The sequence below is a fragment of the Rhodotorula paludigena genome, assembly GCF_050403205.1.
Source record: "Rhodotorula paludigena JCM10292 DNA, Rt_paludigena_JCM10292v1_ctg29, whole genome shotgun sequence".
Lineage (NCBI taxonomy): Eukaryota > Fungi > Basidiomycota > Microbotryomycetes > Sporidiobolales > Sporidiobolaceae > Rhodotorula > Rhodotorula paludigena.
In genome coordinates, this window is record NW_027481429.1 from 21374 (window position 1) to 39506 (window position 18133).

An 18133-nucleotide genomic window follows, 5' to 3' on the forward strand; every position below is an offset into this window, starting at 1 on the left:
GGCCGAGTGGTGCCCGCCTCTCGACAATGGCGACAGCGCGCCGTGCGGATGCCTGAGCACGCTCAAGCTCATAATGAGTTGCCCAGACGCGATCCTGCTGCAGTGAACGGCCCAGGAGCGGGTGCAGGCGACACAGCTGCACTCGTCGGCTTCACTCGCTGCAGCGACGAAACATCGGGTCAAAGCGGCAAAGGGGACAGGGCGCATGCTGACGAGCTCTCTGCCTGCTCTCTCGACCCCGCACGATCTGTCCCATGCGCCACCAACCATTCTCTCCCACTTTCACCTCGACCTCCCTGATTCCCACTTGCAACTCACTCAGACCATGCCGCACTGGGTCCCGCCTGTCCCACTGTGCTCTGCCTCGCAGAAGGAGAGCTTCGCCTACGAGTCGACCGGTGCGTCGAGCGGCATTGCCGAGCCGATCAAGCGCTTCCGCACCTTCCGGTTCCCGACCTCATGCTTCTCGTTGCGCAGTCAAGCGCTGGCCCGTCATCCTCACCGGCATTGTCGACGAGCTCTCGCGCCTGAACGGCGAGCTGTCGAGCTCGCAGGAGGCGCAGGCGCAGGACAAGGTCAAGGAGGGCAAGCAGCTGATCCACGACATCGGCGGTCTCATCTACGAGATGAGGCATGACCGCGAGCTCACGCCTCTCGAAGGTCAGCTCTTTTCGTACTCGAGGATTCCACCCAGCAGCTGCTCACCTTCAGCCGCGCTGCAGCAACTGGCTTGCCCGACGACTCGGCTGTCTACAACGACGAGCTCCAGCAGCTGGCCGACAAGGGCCACAACAAGTGGTTCACGGCACCTTGGCTCTTTGCCGAATGTGTGGGTCGCCCGCGGGCTATCGTTCTGCTCGTGCCCGGACTCACCTCCGTCCGCGGTTCTGCAGTACCTGTACCGCCGCCTGCGCGGTCTCTTTGCCGTCACGCAGCACTGGAACCTGTTTGATCCGTTTGCAAGCCAGAAGCTCTCGACGTGGCGCTCGTCCGCAACGGGCGCAGCCGCGCTCGCCGTCTCGCTGCAGAAGCTCGTCGACGGCGGGCGCGTGAGCGACGAGCAGCAGCTCAAGCTCGACCTCCTCTCGATGCTCGAGGTCGACCTGTGGGGCAACGCGACCGACTTGTCGCTCCTAACGAGCTTGACGCACGAGGAGATCCTGCAGCTCCAGTCGGTCGAGCGCGGTCAGCACTTTGTCCTGCGCAACGACTTTGACCGCGCATGGCAGCACTTCAAGGGGCTCAAGAGCGGGAGGCTCGACATTGTGCTCGACAACAGCGGGTTTGAGGTGCGTTGACTCCGCCGAAGCCAACCTCGCTGTAAGCCCCCCTTACTCACACCGCATCCGCTCAGCTTTATACCGACATGGTCCTCGCGGACTGGCTCGTCAGCTGCTCACCCTACATCAGCGAGGTCGTCTTCCACCCGAAGCTCATCCCGTGGTTCGTGTCGGACGTCCAGCCGCACGACTTCCTCATCCTCCTCGACACGCTCGCCGACCCTTCGTTCTTCCCCTCTTCGGCCAACCTGTCCGACGCCGAACGCTCCGCTCTCGCATCCCTCGCGGCACGTTGGAAGTCGCACGTCGACCAGGGCACCTTCCGCCTCTCGGTGCCCGCGTCGCTCAAGATGGGCGACGCAGGCGGCGAGCTCGCCGACTTCTGGACCTACCCGCACGGGTTCGCTGACCTGCCAGCGGTCGCGCCTGCGCTCCTCGCCGAGCTGCAGAAGAGCCAGCTCGTCATCTTCAAGGGCGACCTCAACTACCGCAAGCTCGTCGGCGACGCGTGGTGGCCGACGACGGCGTCCTTCGACGAGGCGCTCGGCCCGCTGAGGGGCAAGATCGACCTGCTCAGCTTGCGGACGTGCAAGGCCGACACGGTCGTCGGGCTGCCGGAGGGGACGGAGGAGCGGGTCGAGAAGGAGGATCCGAAGTGGCGCGTCAACGGAAAGTGCGTCGTGACCTCCTCCTTTCGTTTCTTCTCTGCTCATCTGTTGACGATGATGTACGCCCATAGGTACGCCGTCGTCAGCTTCTCGGCGCGGGACGCGTAGGTAGGCTGCACGGAACTAGCACGTCAGCGCACCCTGGCCTTGCAAAACTGTAGAAGCGCCGCTCGGCGCCGTAATAGACTCGCAGGAGTATCTCGTATAAGTTGGATCTTGTGAGTACATTCTCGCGAGATGGGCGAGATGGGCGAGATGCGCGTGAAAGGGCGGCCGCGCCCCACCTCGACCCGCCCGCTTGCTTCCTTCGCCGCATTAAACCCAGCTTTCGCCCCAGGCGTCTTCAGATAGGTTTCGAAGGAATCAGGTGAGCTGCAGCTGACCGCGTACCTGTCCTGCTGGCCCGCGCGCGCGCGATTCGCGATCCTTCCGCTTGATCACCTCGAGACGGTTCGGCGGGTTTCTGGCCCGCCTCTCCCCCTGAAGCCCATGTAGAAGCGAGTGAGACTCTGCAGTGGCTTGTACACGGCCTGCAGGCCTCAGAGCTCGCTCCCGCTGCCTTCCGCCGGACGGCAACCCGCACCTGCTTCTCTGTGCGCATCCCCGCTCACTCGTGCTCGTTTCACTGGCTTGCGCAGACGACGCCATGCCGCACAACGGCATCCCGCCCGAGGTCGTCGACGACATCCTCGCCCTCGTCAAGGACGACACTCGCACGCTCCTCTCGTGCTGCCGCGCATCTCGCGGCTTCGACGCCCGCGCCCGCCCGCTTCTCTACGACACGCTCACCATCACCTATCTCTCGAGTCCCAGTGGCCGAATCCCCTCCGCCCTCCTCAGCCGCTCGAGCGCGGTCCTCGTCGACACCCTCCTCACCAGGCCCTCGCTCGCACGCGAGTGCCGCGCGCTGCACATCACTTCCCGCATCAAGACCGACGCAGACCTCGTGCGACTTCGCACCGAGCCGACGGTCGAGAGCATCCGCGAGCTCTGCGAGCTCCTGCCCAACATAGAGGAGTTCGTTTGCTGCGCATTTGAGGACTACCTGGTCGCATTCAACTTCGAAGTGACCATCAGTCGCGTCCTCGGGGCTCTCACTTGCTGGTCTACCACGCTACGCAAGGTGGCGCTGGGCAAAATTGCGGAAGAGGCGCTCCTGTTCATCTTGTCCAAAACGCGCCTCGACTCCCTCAAGGTCGGCAAAATCACCACCAAGCACCCGCTCCCCGCGAGCCTCGCGGCGCCCTTCTCCCTCTCCAGCCTCACTTGCAGTACTCTACCCGAAGACGTCTTTCTCGTCGGCACCGCCTCGTCCCACAAATCGCTCACCTCCCTGTCGACCTGCTACACCCTTCCCATCGAGCGTCTCCTCGCGCCATTTGTCAACCTCACGCGCCTCACCCTCGACTTCAGCGAGTACGAAAACCACGACCTCGTTGCGTGCCGCGAGCGCATCGCGGCCCTCCGCTCGTACCTCACGCGCGACAGCCGCTTGCGCGAGCTCACGCTGCGCCAGAACGACGGCAGTCCGCGGCGCGGGAGGCAAAGCCTGTTCGACGGGCCGCTCCCGCGCAAGCTGCAGCGGTTCGTGTGCGCGCCCTGGTATATCGACGCGCGCACCATCGTGCAGACGGTGGCGATGTGCCGCCAGCCGTGCAAGGTCGGCGACGGCGACGAAGGGCCGAGCTGGCCAGAGACGCTCAAGGATCTGCGCCTCACGACCTCATCTCGGAGCCGCCCGCCCCTCAACAAGGAGGACAAGGAGCAGATCCAGGAGGCGTGCTTGAGTCAGGGGATCAGCCAGGTCCACTTTGTCGACTTGGCGGGAGGTACGGACGTCGAGGCGTAGTCTACTTGCCCTTTGCTAGCTTTGCCCTCTTGTTACACGTGCGATCGAGCTGTCGACACTCTCCAATCCTCGCGCGGAAGCAGATCTCGAACGTGACCAACTCGTCTCGCTGCGCCTGCTACGCCCCGAGTGCCTCAGGTGCGCCTGACCGCCTGCTGCTGCTGCGCGACCTGCACAGGAAAGCCATATCCTTCCCCTGCCGTCTCAATTTGCAGTCCGGCCAGCGGCGGCGACGGGAAAGCTCCCAGCATGCCCTTGTCGCCGTCGTCGTCCGACTCGGAGAGCGAGAGGATCGAGCTCGCGCCGCCGGTCGAGTAGTTGGACGTCTTGGACGCCGAGCGAACATGCGGTGTGGACAGCGGGACGAGAGGGGCGGGTGAGAGACGCTGCTGAGGCGTTGCGGCTGCGGAGGACGACGAAGAGGAAAAGGCCGAGACAGGGGCGCGGGTCAACCCAGAGGCGACAAGCGACGACGATCGAGGCAGTGTCGGTCGGATCGAGTCCTGAGGTGCAGCGAGACGAGGCTGTCGGACTGGCGTGAGCGAGGCGTCGCCGTCGTCGCTGCTCCAGTCCATCTCGAGGAACGGCCTGCTCTGCCGCTTGACGACCTCGCGCTGTGCGCTCCTCCTCGTGCTCTGCTTTTTCCGCTGTGGCTGCTCGAAAGCGACGACGCCCGCGCTGCACTCCTCGAACGCGCGCCTCTCCATCTCGCCAATCGAGTCGACGCTGGCAGCGCTCTGCTCGCTCTCCTCGCGCTCTCGCGGCCGACGCTCCTTGCCCGCTCCAGCCTGCGTGGGCAGTGGAAGGGGTGACCGTCGACCCTCGAGCGCGTCGAGTGCGTGCGAGCGCTGCGAGCGCCGTGTGTGCGACGAGGCAGTCGAGACGAGCGTGTCGGACCGCTTGGGGCATCGGTTCGAGGGCGTTGCCGGGGGAGGAAGAGCTGATAGAGACGGAAGAAAAGGAACGGTGTGTGCCGGGAGCGTGTAAGCAGGCGCGGCCGGAAGAGGCAGAGAGGCGGGTGGAGGCGGAGGAAGCGGGAAGGTGACGTGGGGCTGCTCACGCTCGAGAGGCCCCAGGTGCGTATTGAGTACCGGCACAGGGGGCAGTGAGAGGAGCGGGGGAGGCGGCGGCGGAGGAGGTGGAACGGCAATGCTGATCGGCCTCCCGGTCGACGAGGATGAAGACAACGTCGACGTCTTTCCTGCCGACGAGCGGCGCGTCGAAGATCTCCTGTTCGCGAGCGTCGAGGTCGTAGATCCGGTCGAGAAGCTGCGCGGGCCAAGCGACGAGCGCTTCGAGGCGGAGTTGCCCGGATCTGCTCCGCGCGACGTGCGCGGACTCGTTCCCGCGCTGCTGCCAAAGAGGCCCACGCCCTGCTCGACGCCCGGTCCGTCGGCCGGGCCGAATATCGCCGAGAAGCGGATCGAGGCAGGCGAGAGGCGCTTTGTCTCGAGCGGTGGGAGGCCGTCCGGATCTTGCTCGAGGAACGTCGAGTTGCGAAAGTCGAAATCGGGGAGAGACGGCACGAAGGAAGGGACTTCTCGCCCGCCGTGCGGATGGAAGGCTGACGACGCAAACGAGGTGACGCGTGCTGTAAGAGGGAAGGACTCGAGTGAAGACGAGCGGCGGTGCTGCGCCGGAACAGGCGAGGGGGAGCGCGAGCGCAGCTGCCGCAGCGTGTTCGTTGGCGAAGCTCCTGGGTCAGATAACTCGGCGAGCGACATCAATGATGGAGATTCGGGCGAGGGTGGCTGCCATTTCGGGAAGTGCGCGCGCTGGCGAGGCGAGGTCGCGATGGGCGATTCGAGACCGGAGCGAGCTGGAACGCTGAGCGAGCGCTGTCGGGCGTGGCCTGTTGCGGACTTCGGGCGGTACGGGATAAATGACGGCAAAGCAGGGCGTTCGGGCTCGTCTGTCGTCCAAAGCGATGCAACGCTTGGTCTGCTTACGGAAGAGTCAGTCCTGCTTGCCGCGAGACGTGCGGACAATGCAGACTCACTTCTTCACAAGTGTCTTCTTCCTCTCCATCCCGAGCACCTTTGCCGCTTTGCCGCTGGGCACAACCTCCTCGCCGAGCAAGCGCGCCGCCTTGCCGCCGACGCTCCCCTTGAGCGGCACAGCCCAGTCCTCGTCGCAGGCGCGTCCAGCCGAGCCTTTGCGCTCCCGCTCCGAGGCGAGGGGCAAGCTCGGATTTGACAAAGACGAGAGAGAAAGAGAGGAAAAGGCGGGCGAGGGGAGCGGTGTCGCGAGGAACGGAGACGTGCTGATCGTCGAGGCAGAGAGGGGCGGTGTGCGCCCGGACTGCGGTGACGAGATCTCGCGCGGGTAGACACGAGTCGATGTTGCTGGTGTAGGTGGCTGCAGGAGATCGAACGAGGCTGCGCGCGAGAGGTCGGACGTTGTCGAGGTGGGGAAGTGGAAGCGCGACGACGCCGACGAGGGCGACGTCGGTGGCGAGCGCGGGGCGGCGGCAGCGGAATGGTGGTGCTCTCTCAGCGCACGAAGGCTGAACTTGCTGCCCTTGTGCACCAGCGCACGCAGCCTCCCGCCCGCCTTCGTGCTGCCGCTGCTCGGGACGGCGAGCGACGAGGCCGTGTCGTCGTCTTCGTCAGCGCCGGCAAAATCGTCGTCGTGCCCAAAGTCGGTGTCCAGTGCCGGTGACCACGCCTCGTACACGGTCAGCGGCGGCTGCTCGCGCTGGCTTGTCTTGTTCCGCCTCGTCGCGGTCGGACTCGGTGCGCGGTCCTCAATGGGCGAAGCAGGCGAGTCCCACGGGATCTTGCCGCCCTGAATGTGCTCGTCTCTGCGCCCCGTGCTTGCAAGCGGCGAGCGCAAGAAGCGGTGCCGCGTCGGCGAGAGGTCCGAGCCGCCTCCAGCGGGCGTCGAGGGGCGGAAGCGCGACCCTGCGCCGTCCTTGCGCGTGAGCGGCGGAGTGGCTCCCACCGAGTAGGCCACGGGCATCTTGACGAGCTCTCTCAGAATGCAAGGGGTGGGAAGCGAGAAGAGCGACTCGTGCCCCGCACCGCCTCGTCGAGTCTCGGGAGCGGACCCGCCGGGGACGCGTGTGCGAGGCCCGTGCACGCCCGGTGTGGAGCAACGCAGAACTCTCTGCTGTCCTTGCTCGATCGGCACCGGGCCCTCGCTGCCCTGAACGCGCCTGGAAAGGACAGCGCCGAACAAAGGGAAGCGCACGGCCGGATGCACGTGAAAAGTGCGGGGCGTTCTCGTTGGCCTTCTCAACCGGGCAGCAGGCGCAACGCACGCGATAGCGAATGCATGCAATACGACACGCGGTAAGTCACGACGCTGGGGCACCCTCAGAAGTCGCTGTCGCCCTCGTCGTCCTCATGATCTCGGCGCCTAACCAGCCCCTCCCACTCCTCGCGGTCGCGCTCCTCGCCCTCGCTCGCCCCCTCGCTCGGCACAAACAGCCCGTTCGGGTCCTCCTCAGCAGCCGACGACGACGATACGCCGTCCTCGTCCTCGTCGTCTCGCTCGCGCGACCCGAACGACCCGTCCGCCGCCTCTTCGCCTTCGCCGTCGTCCTCGTCGTCCTCCCAGTACCGCCCGACCTCGAGCTTGTTCCTCCACACCCTGACCGGCGCACCGTCCACTTCCCCTCCTGCCGTCGCCGCTCCATTCGAGCGCGCCCTCCTCCGCCGATCCCGCCTCACGCTCCGCAGCGCGCCGAGCACCTCGCGCCACCCCTCGCTCGCGAGCGGGTCGGGCCCTCCGCGCCCCGGTCCGGCATCGGCGTCGTAGCCCGTCAGGGCGCGCCAGACGGGCGGGGCGAGGGTGCGCCGGACGGACCACGGGAGCTGCCGCGGGAGGTGCGACGATTCGTGCAGGTGGAGCGCGGAAAGGCGCGGGATGGGCGAGGCGGCGGGGGAGCTGGAAGAGGTGCTTGAGGGTGGGAGGAGGAGCGAGGTGAGGCGCGAGAGCGGGGAGAGGGACGGGTGCGCGAGGTAGCCGAGCGTGAGGGTCGAGAGAGCCGCGCTGGGCGGTCGGGCGGGAGACGGAGAGGAAGCGTTGCGAGCACGAAAGAGGGACGAGATGAGCGGGTAGTCGACGCCTGCGCCGGAGAGATCGACGTCGTCAAGCGCCGACAGCGGCGAGAGGAGGTGCGGCGGAGTGGGCGCGGCGGGTGAGCCGACCGAGTGCTCGAGCTCGAGGACCAGGCACTCGAGCGTGTCTGCGAAGCTCGGGCGCGGTCCTTCGTCGGGAAAGACGGAGAGGAGCGGAGCCGACGAGGCCGGGTGGTGCGCAAAGTCGACTTCGGCGAGGATGAGCTTGCGCAGGTGCGCCGAGCGGGGCGAGCCGCAGGGACCGAGCAGCCAGCGGAGCTCGGAAGCGCCGCCGAGGGTGCACTGCGTAAGGGAGAGGGTGTGCAGGTGGAAGTTGGGCGAGGGTACGGCGACGAAGTCTTCGCCTTCATTGTCCGACAGGACGAGCTGAACACGCCACAGCTCGAGCGTCGTTAGGCGGTCCCACCGCGCTAGCGCGTCGACATGGGGCGCGCGGCCGAGCGCAGGGGACGCCCACACCTGCTGGCGCTGGAGCGTGTCCTCGACGGCGACGATGAGCGTCTGGAGCGAGTCGGTCCACGCAGACAGAGCCCGCCGCAGCGCGTCGAGCGCATCGTCGCCGCCAAACTCGGCCGTGCCGCTTGCCGGCGGGGCGTCCTCGAGCCAAGCACCGGCGCGGAGATCGAATTCGAGGTGCCGGACGGCGTGCATGCGGGCGAGGGCGTGCGCGACGAGACGGACGGTGGCGTCCTGGGCGAGGCGCGGGACGGGGACTAGTGCAAGTGCCGGGTCGTCGCCTGGCTGGAGGCGGTCCTGGGCTGCCGGGTCGATGTTGGGCGCGCGGACCTTGAGGAAGCGGACGAGGTGGCCTGCGACGCCGTCGTCGAGGAGGCGGACGAGGCGGGTGTCGGCTTGGCGCGGGTCGCCGACGATCAAGGTGAGCTTGTGGTACAGGTGGCGGCGGACGAGGGGCACGAGGGAGCGGTGCACGGGGAGGAGGTGGGAGAGGAGGGTGCGGGCCTTGCGCGGGTTGTGCGGGAGCGCGAGGACGAGGATGCGGTCGAGCAGCTCGGTCGAGAGACGCAGCAGCGGAGGCACGGGCACGGCTGCAGCGTCCATCGACGCCGCTGAGCCAGGCAGGCGAGATGGGAGGCCAAGTGGGGGAGGTGCAGCGGCTGGGACAGCGTGAGGGGCTGCGCGCTGGGGTGCGCTTGACCAGAGCAGGTCCGCGGTGAGTCTCACTGCGTTCGAAGCTGCTCTGAGCAGGACAGAGAGGACGCAGGAGCAGTGAGAGCAAGAGAAGAGCACCGCCTCGTCCTCGGCCCCCTCGCTCTGCAGCGGCTGAGGGCCTGGGCAGAGTCAGTAGTACTGTGCAGGAACAGCCAACTCGCACCTGCGCTGTCCTCTTTGTGTGCGCAGGTGCACAGACCCTGCTCCGTCCACCTTTTGCCCCACCTCGCCCCGGCTCTTGCTCGTCTCGCTCCCGGCACGAGCGCACGGCCAGCGAGGGAGCCACGCCCAGCTGTGTGCGGCTCACGGGATCAGCCGACAGCAACCCACGACCCGCCCCGCCTGTCCTCGCCGCTCCTCCGCCGCCTCGTTGAACGACTCCGCCCCTGCACCCGAGCCAGCGACGATCAGCCGAGTCTGGACAGACTGGTACGCTGGTTCAGTCTCCTGCCATGCTTCTTTGCCGTCCTCCCGAGGCGACTTGGCGCGGTCGAGCCGGCCAAGGGGAAACAGGGTACGACGGCGACGAGGGTCTCTCGGGACCTGGGCATGCACGTCGAGGCTACATGAGTCCCTTTGATGGCTCTAGCGTGTCGGGCAGGCGCTCGAGACGCTGCCCCGAGCTCGTCGCCAGAAGCTCCGGGTGGACGCACTTCCGTGTCGCCAAGTCGTCTCCCTCGTCGGTCTTCGAAGGCTGCAGCTCACCACAGCGAACAAGCAGTCCACACCGCAAGACAGGGCTGACCTGGATCGACCTCCGCAGAACGCGCGGCGCCCGTCATGCCCCTCCTCTCGCGGTTCTCGTCGTACCGCGGCAAGGCATCGCGTCCCTCGACGTCCGCCGCCCCACCAGACACTGCGCAGCGTGACCTCCTACCGCTTTCTCTCCCATCGTCGTCTCTCCTCGCAGACGCCTCGCTCGCCAACCCGCTCCTCCTCGCCAACCCGCACCCCTCCACCTCGTCCTCCGCACAGGTGGGCCCCTCGACCTATGTGGATAGCGACCTGCGCTCGCTCCGCAGCGTCGAAACGACACCGTGGGTCGAAGTGAGGCCCGGCGACGCAAGTTCCGCCACGCCGCGCTCGACGCGCACCCTCCGCCCGCGCGCCGCGCGCCCCCCCGCCGCGCACGACCCGGCCCGCGAGCGCAGGGAGCGCGACCGGCTCGAGCGCGCGCGCTTCGGGCCCGCAGAACTCGCGCTCCTGCTCGACGAGTGCGGGGGCGTGATCCGCGCGCGCGGGCTCGACACGCTCGGGCTCTTTCGCCCGTACCGCGCGAGCGAGTCGCGCGACGAGATTCGCAAGCTCTGTGGCGGATTTTGCGACTGGGCCGAGGAGGAGAGGCGTGGGACGAGAGGCGACGAGGCGAGTAAGGCGGTGCTGCTGCATGCCTTCAGGGAGGAGCTGCGGTACGCGAACGTGCACGACGTTGTCGCTGTGCTCAAGTGGGTGCGTACGGTCCTCTTGCTCGTCTCTTTTTGCGCATGTACCCACTCGCGCGTGTTTGTGCAGGGCCTGCGCCACTTTGCCTATCCGCACGGCACTTCCTTCTCCGGCTCGCATCCTCCGACCCTCGACTGGTTCTACGCTTTCCTGCGCCGCTCGGCCTCGATTTCGCCTCCACACGCCTCGCACGCCTTCAGCGCCTTCTTGCTCCCTTCGCTCCCACTGTCCTCGCAGACCCTCCTTCTCTCGGCGCTCGCGCTCGCGCAGTCGGTCGCGGCGCACGCCCAGCAGAACGCCATGCCCGCGCCGCGCCTCTCGCGCCTCTTTGGCCTGTACCTCTTTGGGCCCTTCCCCTCAGGCTCAAGCGGGTCGGGCGTCGACGCGCTGTACGAGCAGTGGCGCGCCGCAGGCCTCGCGTTCGAAGGCTGCCTCAAGGCGTTCCTCCGCGCGCAGAGCGACCTCCCGCCGCGCCTCGCCGAGCTCGCGCACGACGAGGCGTACGCCGCGTGGGTCGCGCGCGCGCTCGCGGGCGAGCACGAGGCTGCCGAGCGGACGGTGCGCGTGCTCCGTGTCGAGCTCGAGACGCGTTGCGAGTGGGATGCTGCAGTGTCCGAGCCGGGCGCAGCGGTCAACGACCAGCAGACGGGACTCGTCCCGACTTCGTCGACGTCGCTCGCGTCGCTTGCTGCGGGTGCTGCGCCGAGGCCCGTGCGGCGGAGACCGCTCGAGATCCTGCTCGCGGCCGTGCACGAGGGAGCGCTGGACGAGACGGTGGGCGCGCAGGAGGACGAGGAGGCGGCACGGGCCTGGAGGACGCTCGTCGAGCAGGCGCGTCGTGCTGAAGAGGGCGTCGCGGGTGCGCTGCTCGACGATGAAGTCATGCGTGTGCTCGACATGCTCGGGCTCGTACCTGCGCCCCCAGCGGCAGGCACTGGAGGCGAAGAAGAGGCGCTTGCGCCGCTCGACTTCAGTGCGCACGCTCGCAGCCACTCTGAGCAGCAGGCCGCCCAGCGCCGCCTGAGCGACTTTCCCAACAAGTCGCTCGCGCATCTCCCGGCCTCTCCGTCATCCGCGGCGTGGGACACCTTTGCCTCGACGGGCTTCTCGTCCTCGCACCGCCCGAGCGAGTTCGGCCTGGACTCCAAGGACCAGTTCCTCCGACGTGCCGACTCGCTCGCGGCGCGTCAGGGCCACGCGCGCGTCAAGCCGACGACGAGACTTGTCAGTGTCGCGGTCGTCGAGCTCGCAGACGACTTTCCCGACCTTTGGCTCGACTCGCTCGACGAGACGGGTTCGCCGCTCGCGCCTGCGGCTGGCTGGCCATCGATAGTCCTGGCGCCGCTCAAGCGCGATCTCGTCTCGCACTTGTCGAGCGCAGCCCAGCAGGGAGACAAAGACAAGAAGCTCGACCACCTCTTCCTCGACGAATCGCTCCTCCCGCCAGCAGCAGCCGACCTTCTCACCCCATCGTCTTCCTTCGGCTTGGATCGCGCCCTCTCGACAAGCTCCTCGACGGCTGCGGCGGGGGTGCACAGACGCCCTCGCCGCTCGGCTAGCGGCCCACAGGCGCAAGAAGGCGCGGGCGAGGCGGGCCTCTCGCGGAAATGGCGTCGCCGCGCGAGCGCCATCTTTGGCCCGTCATCAACTACAGCCGAGGACGCTCCTCCCACCAGCAGCAACGGTGGACTGTCGACTCTTCTCCCCTCTGCGCGCCGCTCGCGCAAGTCGCTCGGCGGCGCCTCGTTCTCTTCACGCCCACGCACATCCGGCGGACTCGCGCCGCCTGTCCCGCCCATTCCGCCCATCCCGCCCGCCCCGTCCACTCTTCCGACAATCCCCTCTTCGCCGAGCAGCAAGAGCGGATTCTCCGTCCGCAATCTCTCGCAAGGAATTGCGCGGCGCCGCTCGCGCGCGAGCATGTACGGCTCGCCCGCCGCGACCTCTTTCGGACTGGGCGCGGGCGAGGATGAGACACCGGTCCCGCCGCTTCCGGATCGGTACGCGACGCAGGTGCCGAATGGATGGCGCGAGCAGGAAGCCGCGCAGGAGGCGGCGGAAGAGGGCGGGTACCACGTCGATTCGAGGCAGGGCAGCCCCGAGGTCGCGCGCGGCGACTCAACGGCAGACGACGGACGCTTCGCTGCTCTTCAACCGCCGTCGCCGAACGTGACGGTGGAGGAGGAACACGGCGGTGGCGAGACGAAGGCAGGACCGCCTCTCGCGCTCGGCGGTGTGCTCGTCCCCTCGCCGGTCATGGAGGAGGCCGAGTTCGAGCCGGCCGGGCAGCCTGGCGCGAGTGGCACGGATGAAGCAACAATGGGCGGTGCGAACGGCGACGCGGATCCGGCGAATGTCCGGGTCTCTCAGATCCCTCTCGTTGCCGCAGTGCGTCTCATCATCGCTTCCGGCCACCGGCTGGGGCAGCACTGACGGGCATTTGGTCGCTGTAGACTCCGATCGAATCGCCCATGGACCCCGCCACGCCGCTCTATCCGCCTGCCATCACTGCTCCCGACGAATCTGTCCACGTCGGGCAGACAGCATCTTCCGCGACCGACGACATTGTCGGTCCGACGGACAATGCAGGGCGAGACGAGATAGTCGACGAACCTCTCGCAGGAGCGGGCCTTCCCCAGCTCGAACACGCCGTCGAGGGCGACGCTGACGACGCGGCGCCCCTCGAGCCCGAGTCCTCGTTGCCCGCTGACGACTCTGGCCCGCCGAACCCGCCAGTTCCCGAGAGGCCCGAAGCGGCCGACCTCTTCGCACCAGAAGAAGCGCAGGAGTTGGTCGACCCGCCTGTCCAGCTCGCCGAGGAGGACGCGACGATCGAGCCTGCGACGCCCAAGTCGCCACTCGTCACGCTGTCTCCGCCGCAAGAGGAGAAAGAGCTTCCCAACGTGCCGGATCAGGGCTCGGCGGCTGCCATGAAGCAAGACAATGAAGAGGACGAGCTGGACGTGCCAGGTGCGTTGCCAGGATCTTTTTTTGCGCTCGAGCGTGCCTGACGCGCTTTCGCATAGCTGCACCTCTCGGTCTTGGTCTTCTCGGTGCAGATGAAACCGACCCGCTATCGCATGGGCCCGCAAGCGCCCCTCCCGCCACGCCATCGAAGGACGACCCGCGTGTCGCCCCCTCCACGCCTCGGGCCCTTGCGTCGCCGACACTTTCGGCCGGAGAAGCGCTCTCGCCGACGCTTTCACAGGCCTCGCGTGCTTCGCAGTCATCGCTGGGCGTGCCGAAGTCACCGACGCCGTCGAGCAGTTCGGGCGGTTCGCGCAACTTCCTCAGCAACGTCGGCGGGTTCCTCAAACGTCGCAAGAGCAACGTTGCCGACAAGGAGCAGGCGCGACGTGAGAAGGAGGACGCCAAGCGCGAAAAAGAGGAGCAGAAGCAGCTGCGCAAGCTCAAGGAGGACGAGCTGCGGCGCGAGAAGAAGGAGCGCCGCATCCCGACGCCGGTCTCTAATGTCAAGGCGCGCGTGCGCGAAATCGAGGAGGAGGCGAAGGGTATCGCAGCGCCTAGCAGCCCGTCTACGCCTACTCGCATTCGCACGACCAGCGCGAGTTCGCCGCCGCCCATCTCGCCACGTAGCCTCTCTCGCCCAGGTTCGGTCTCGTCGCTTCGCCGGCTTCCGCCGAAGCCGATCGTGCCACCTCCATCCGATCCGCTTCCTCCGCTTCCCGTCGAGTCCATCACATCCAACGCTTCGCCACCTCTCGCAGCCTCGGCCGCGACCTCTGGCGAGACTGGCGCAATCACCGCGCCTGCCGTAGCGTCACCCGCCCAAGAGTCGCAGCATCTGCACGTCAAGACGCCCGCGCCGCTCGACGAGCTTCCTTCGCCTATCCCCTCGCCGACACCGCTGGCCGGTGAGCGAGGCGACGCGCCTCTGCTCGTCGCCGCCAGCGAAGACGACGTCACCGAGACGCTCCCGAGTCTGCACCCGCCCACGTTCGGGGCGACAGCGCCCGAGCTCGACGAGCTTGCGGACGCGGCCGAGGAGCACACGGCTGTCCTCCCCTCGCTCAACGTCACCTCGCCCGTTCCGGCTCAAACTCCCGAACATCTGCACGTCAAGGTCCCTTCGGCGCTCGAGGACCTGCCTTCGCCAGCACCATCGCCCACGCCCGGCGCCGAGACAGGTGCCGAGCCGCTCGTTGCTGATCTGACGGAGACGATCCCGGAGATCCACGCGCCTGTGTTCAGCGCATCCACTTCCGGCTCCACAGAGCAGACCGTCGGTGAAACGCCGGCGAACCTCGAAGATAAGTCGGGCGAGGGCGAGGAGCCATTCCCGGCGGCGGTCTCTGCGAGCGAAGCCAGCCTGCCTGAAGGTGCGGTGGTCCCCTCTCTGGACGAGGCGGTGTCGAGCTTGCAGCAGGAGACGGGCGAGCTCGTCAACGGTCACGACGCCGACTCGAGCGACGTAGTTGTCGCCGCAACGGCAAACGAGCCGCCTTCAACGCCCGTCAAACTTCCCGCGGTCACAAGGAGCACGCCTGCTTCGCATTCGACGCCCAGCGTTCCTGTCTCCGGCGACGTCTTCTCCGCCCAGCCTCCTTCGACGCCGGTCGTCATCGAGGCGACGCCGACCAAGCCTCCCCCTCCTGCTCGACCCCTCACGCCTCCAGCCTTTACGCATGTTGTGCGCCCTTCACCGTCTGTGCATTCCATCTCGACGACGACCAGCTTCCAGACGGCCGATTCGTCAGCCCAGTCGACCGGGACCAACGAGCGTTGGGAGGCGCCGGACGACACACTCTAATCTACGCTCCCGTTCCGCACCAAGTCCACCCTTTCTTCTGCTCCTGTTCCAATCTCGATGTTACCCACTGCGCCTTTCCGGGCCGTCACCCATTCGTACTTGCACCATCGATACCCTTTGGTCGTCCCTGCCACTGTAGGACCCTTTCGCCCTCGCAGCTCGCCCTTGACTCTTCTCCGAGCGGTGGCCACTATAGAGGAGGACAGATGAGCGCTTGCGGTGACTATCGAGACCGAGCTGACTTTGCGACGTTCAGTCAAGCTGCCGAATCGAAGAGCTCTGATGAAAGTCGTTGTTCGGCAGGCCAACCGCTTCGCCGGATCTGGGACAGTTTCTAGCAGACCAGACGAAAAGAGACTCCTCAGGCTCGTGCAGCTCCCGCACTTCTGTGCGACGAGGGATGGCACCTTGCTCGTCGGCTGCCGTGCTCCTTGGCTTCCGCCTCGTCCTCGCGTCGGCACATTTCGCTTCGTGCTAGCCTGCGGGCAGGTGTCCTACTTTTTCAAGCTAGGCGAGCGGAGCAGGCTACGCGGTAAGCCCCCCAGAGCCGTCTCGTGCCTCTTCATCAGTTCACGGACATTTGGCCTGGTCCTGCTGTCTGCACATCTAAGAGCGCGACAGGCCCCTTCAGCTCGAGCGTACGAGGTCCCTTGGTCTGGTACGCACCACCAGGCCAGCGGAAAGATGCGGCGGGGCTTTTCTGGCACTCATTGCTCCGGCGGAGAAGGGACGATCCTCGCTTGCGTGAGCCGGTCCTGGGTCCGTGCATCTGCAGAGTCGCTTATTGTCTCGCAGGGTCGCCTTACCGGGGCCACGGCTTCCTCTACGCTTGAAGTCGAGATGGGGGGTCTTCCGTTTATCCTCTCACGGGCGACCTTGCCGATTTGTCGCGAACGCCGGCGAGCGGTTACTTTGTGCGCGCCTGTCTCGTTTCGATCTGCAGCTGGCAGCGCGGCGGAAGCCGCGATGCAGAACATAGCCTCAACAGGATGCAATGTGTCCGCTTCTTTGCCGCGACTGACGGTTGTTCTGCTGGTGCCCGCAGAAGCAGCCGCACTCAGCATGTCTGCCTGTGGAAGAACGCTGTACGTCGGTCGCAGCCGGCGGCGCGTCACGGAAAAGACGCCGAGCAGCTCGACGTCGATGTCAACCAGAAGCTCCAGCGGCATCGACGCAGCGCGTCAGAGCAACACGCCCGAGTCCGAGATGCCCACGATGACGGCGACGCTCTCGATCGAGAAGGGCAGCAGCTCGGACGCCAGCGGACTCGCATACCTGTCCGTCAAGCCAGACGAGGAGGGCGAGCATGACCACTTCGACGCGGTTGAGCAGGCGCAGTCAGCGGGCCGCCGCATCAGCGCCCGCCGCCGTGTGCAGACGACCAGAGCTCTCGAAGCAGATGCGCCCACTCCGAGACGATCGCGAGCATCGCCTAGCTTCACGCTGGAACTCGCCGCACGGACACGTAAGCGCGACACACCTACAGCGGTCTCCTCAGCCATCGCCGCGCCTTCACCTGTTTCAAATACGACGGGCGTAGCCTCGCGCACGAGAGGGCAGCACAAGCTGACGATCGAAGGCACCGGCGAGACTGAGAAGGCCGGGTCGAGCGCTGTCGGCGGCGACAAGCCCCAGGATTCGTCTTCCTCTACGCTCTCTTCCGCCTGTAGCAGCGATGCAGACCCCGGGGCGCCCAGGTCGGGAGAGCTAGACGGCGCGGGAACGGTGACATCGGCGACTGTTTCCTCACGCGCAGGCGCCTCGGAAAATGCAGCGCCAAAGGCGGACGCCCCGACGGACAACACGACTTCGGCTCTGCAGCAGCCGTTTCGCTCAAGACTGCAGGGGCACAAGCGACCTGTGCAGTCGTCGCAGCGAGAGCAGTCGGCCAAGCGCCGGCGGATCAAGACGGCGCTGACATGCGAGGATTCGTTCGAGGGTACGTCTCACCTCTAAGCTTGAATTCGTTTTAATGCAGCTAATGCAGACGTCGACGCCGCAGTCATGGTGTATGACGATCCCTTCGCCTCCATCTCGGTCACCACGACTCTCGCTCGCCCGGTCCCTTCCTCTCCTCACACCCTTCCATGCTTTGCCACCGAGCGCTGCACGCCTGGCAGCTTCGTTCGCCACTTCTCGTCGTTCCGATTTCCGCTACCACGCCCCGCCGCGCGTCACAGCATCGAAGACGTCGTCGTCTGGGTCGACAGTCTCGAGCGACCTTTCGCTGGACCGCAGGGCGCGACCGAGCGGGCCAGGATGGAGTCAGAGGAGTTACTGGAGCGCAACATGATGGCGGGTGGAAGGCGGCATTGGGTTCTGGCGATAAAGGGCGAGAAGGCGAAGTGGAGTTTGGAGTGAAGGCGTTGCTTTTTCTCGCATGTCCTTGACATTTCTCAGCATTGTAAGCACGTGCCTGGCGTACATGCTCAGCCTGACCCCCGCTCACAAGAGAACGAAGAAGGAGTCTCGAACTTTGTGCTTGACTGACGCCCGAAATCGAGGCGCCCAGCGGTGCTTCACACGCAGCGTTGCTGTCCAGCTCGACCGGTGCTACGGCGACGTTCTGCCCTAAACGTAGCGCGTCGCAAACGCGGCTTCAGTCCTCGGAGACTCTCGACTCTCGACACCTCTGCAAAGGACCTGCCACCGACAGCGGGAGAGACTGACTGCACTGCTTGAAATTGCACGACTTTCAGGGGGTAGCCAAGTTGTGTACAAGGGGTAGTGGGAGACAGAGGCAGAGATTGAGGACAAGGAAGATAGAGCGAGCGGGACGGAAACAGGCGGGAGTGAGAGGAGGGGCAGCATTAGGCGGGACCTCCTCGAACGGCAGCAGCACACGACTCCACATCAAGCGCCTCCTA

General features: G+C 66.5%; 5 protein-coding genes across 5 annotated transcripts; 3 read left to right on the top strand and 2 right to left on the bottom strand.

Moving 5' to 3' along the window:
- Window positions 1-325: 325 nt before the first annotated feature.
- JCM10292_004946 (damage-control phosphatase ARMT1 family protein) lies at window positions 326-2056 on the top strand (the record flags this gene model as incomplete). The annotated part of the gene is made up of 6 exons (XM_076649870.1): window positions 326-398; window positions 478-660; window positions 723-829; window positions 894-1289; window positions 1355-1953; window positions 2020-2056. The coding sequence occupies 6 exons, from the start codon at window positions 326-328 to the stop codon at window positions 2054-2056; spliced, it is 1395 nt and encodes a 464-aa protein (XP_076504510.1).
- A 538-nt stretch (window positions 2057-2594) lies between these two features.
- On the top strand, window positions 2595-3797 carry JCM10292_004947 (uncharacterized protein; the record flags this gene model as incomplete). The annotated part of the gene is made up of 1 exon (XM_076649871.1): window positions 2595-3797. The coding sequence occupies one exon, from the start codon at window positions 2595-2597 to the stop codon at window positions 3795-3797; it is 1203 nt and encodes a 400-aa protein (XP_076504511.1).
- A 134-nt stretch (window positions 3798-3931) lies between these two features.
- On the bottom strand, window positions 3932-6758 carry JCM10292_004948 (uncharacterized protein; the record flags this gene model as incomplete). Its single annotated transcript, XM_076649872.1, has 2 exons — window positions 3932-5738; window positions 5797-6758. 2 exons carry the CDS (start codon window positions 6756-6758, stop codon window positions 3932-3934), a joined length of 2769 nt encoding a protein of 922 aa, XP_076504512.1.
- A 356-nt stretch (window positions 6759-7114) lies between these two features.
- JCM10292_004949 (uncharacterized protein) lies at window positions 7115-8941 on the bottom strand (the record flags this gene model as incomplete). Its single annotated transcript, XM_076649873.1, has 1 exon — window positions 7115-8941. One exon carries the CDS (start codon window positions 8939-8941, stop codon window positions 7115-7117), a length of 1827 nt encoding a protein of 608 aa, XP_076504513.1.
- An 891-nt stretch (window positions 8942-9832) lies between these two features.
- On the top strand, window positions 9833-15266 carry JCM10292_004950 (uncharacterized protein; the record flags this gene model as incomplete). Its single annotated transcript, XM_076649874.1, has 4 exons — window positions 9833-10501; window positions 10565-12883; window positions 12949-13465; window positions 13522-15266. 4 exons carry the CDS (start codon window positions 9833-9835, stop codon window positions 15264-15266), a joined length of 5250 nt encoding a protein of 1749 aa, XP_076504514.1.
- Window positions 15267-18133: the final 2867 nt, after the last annotated feature.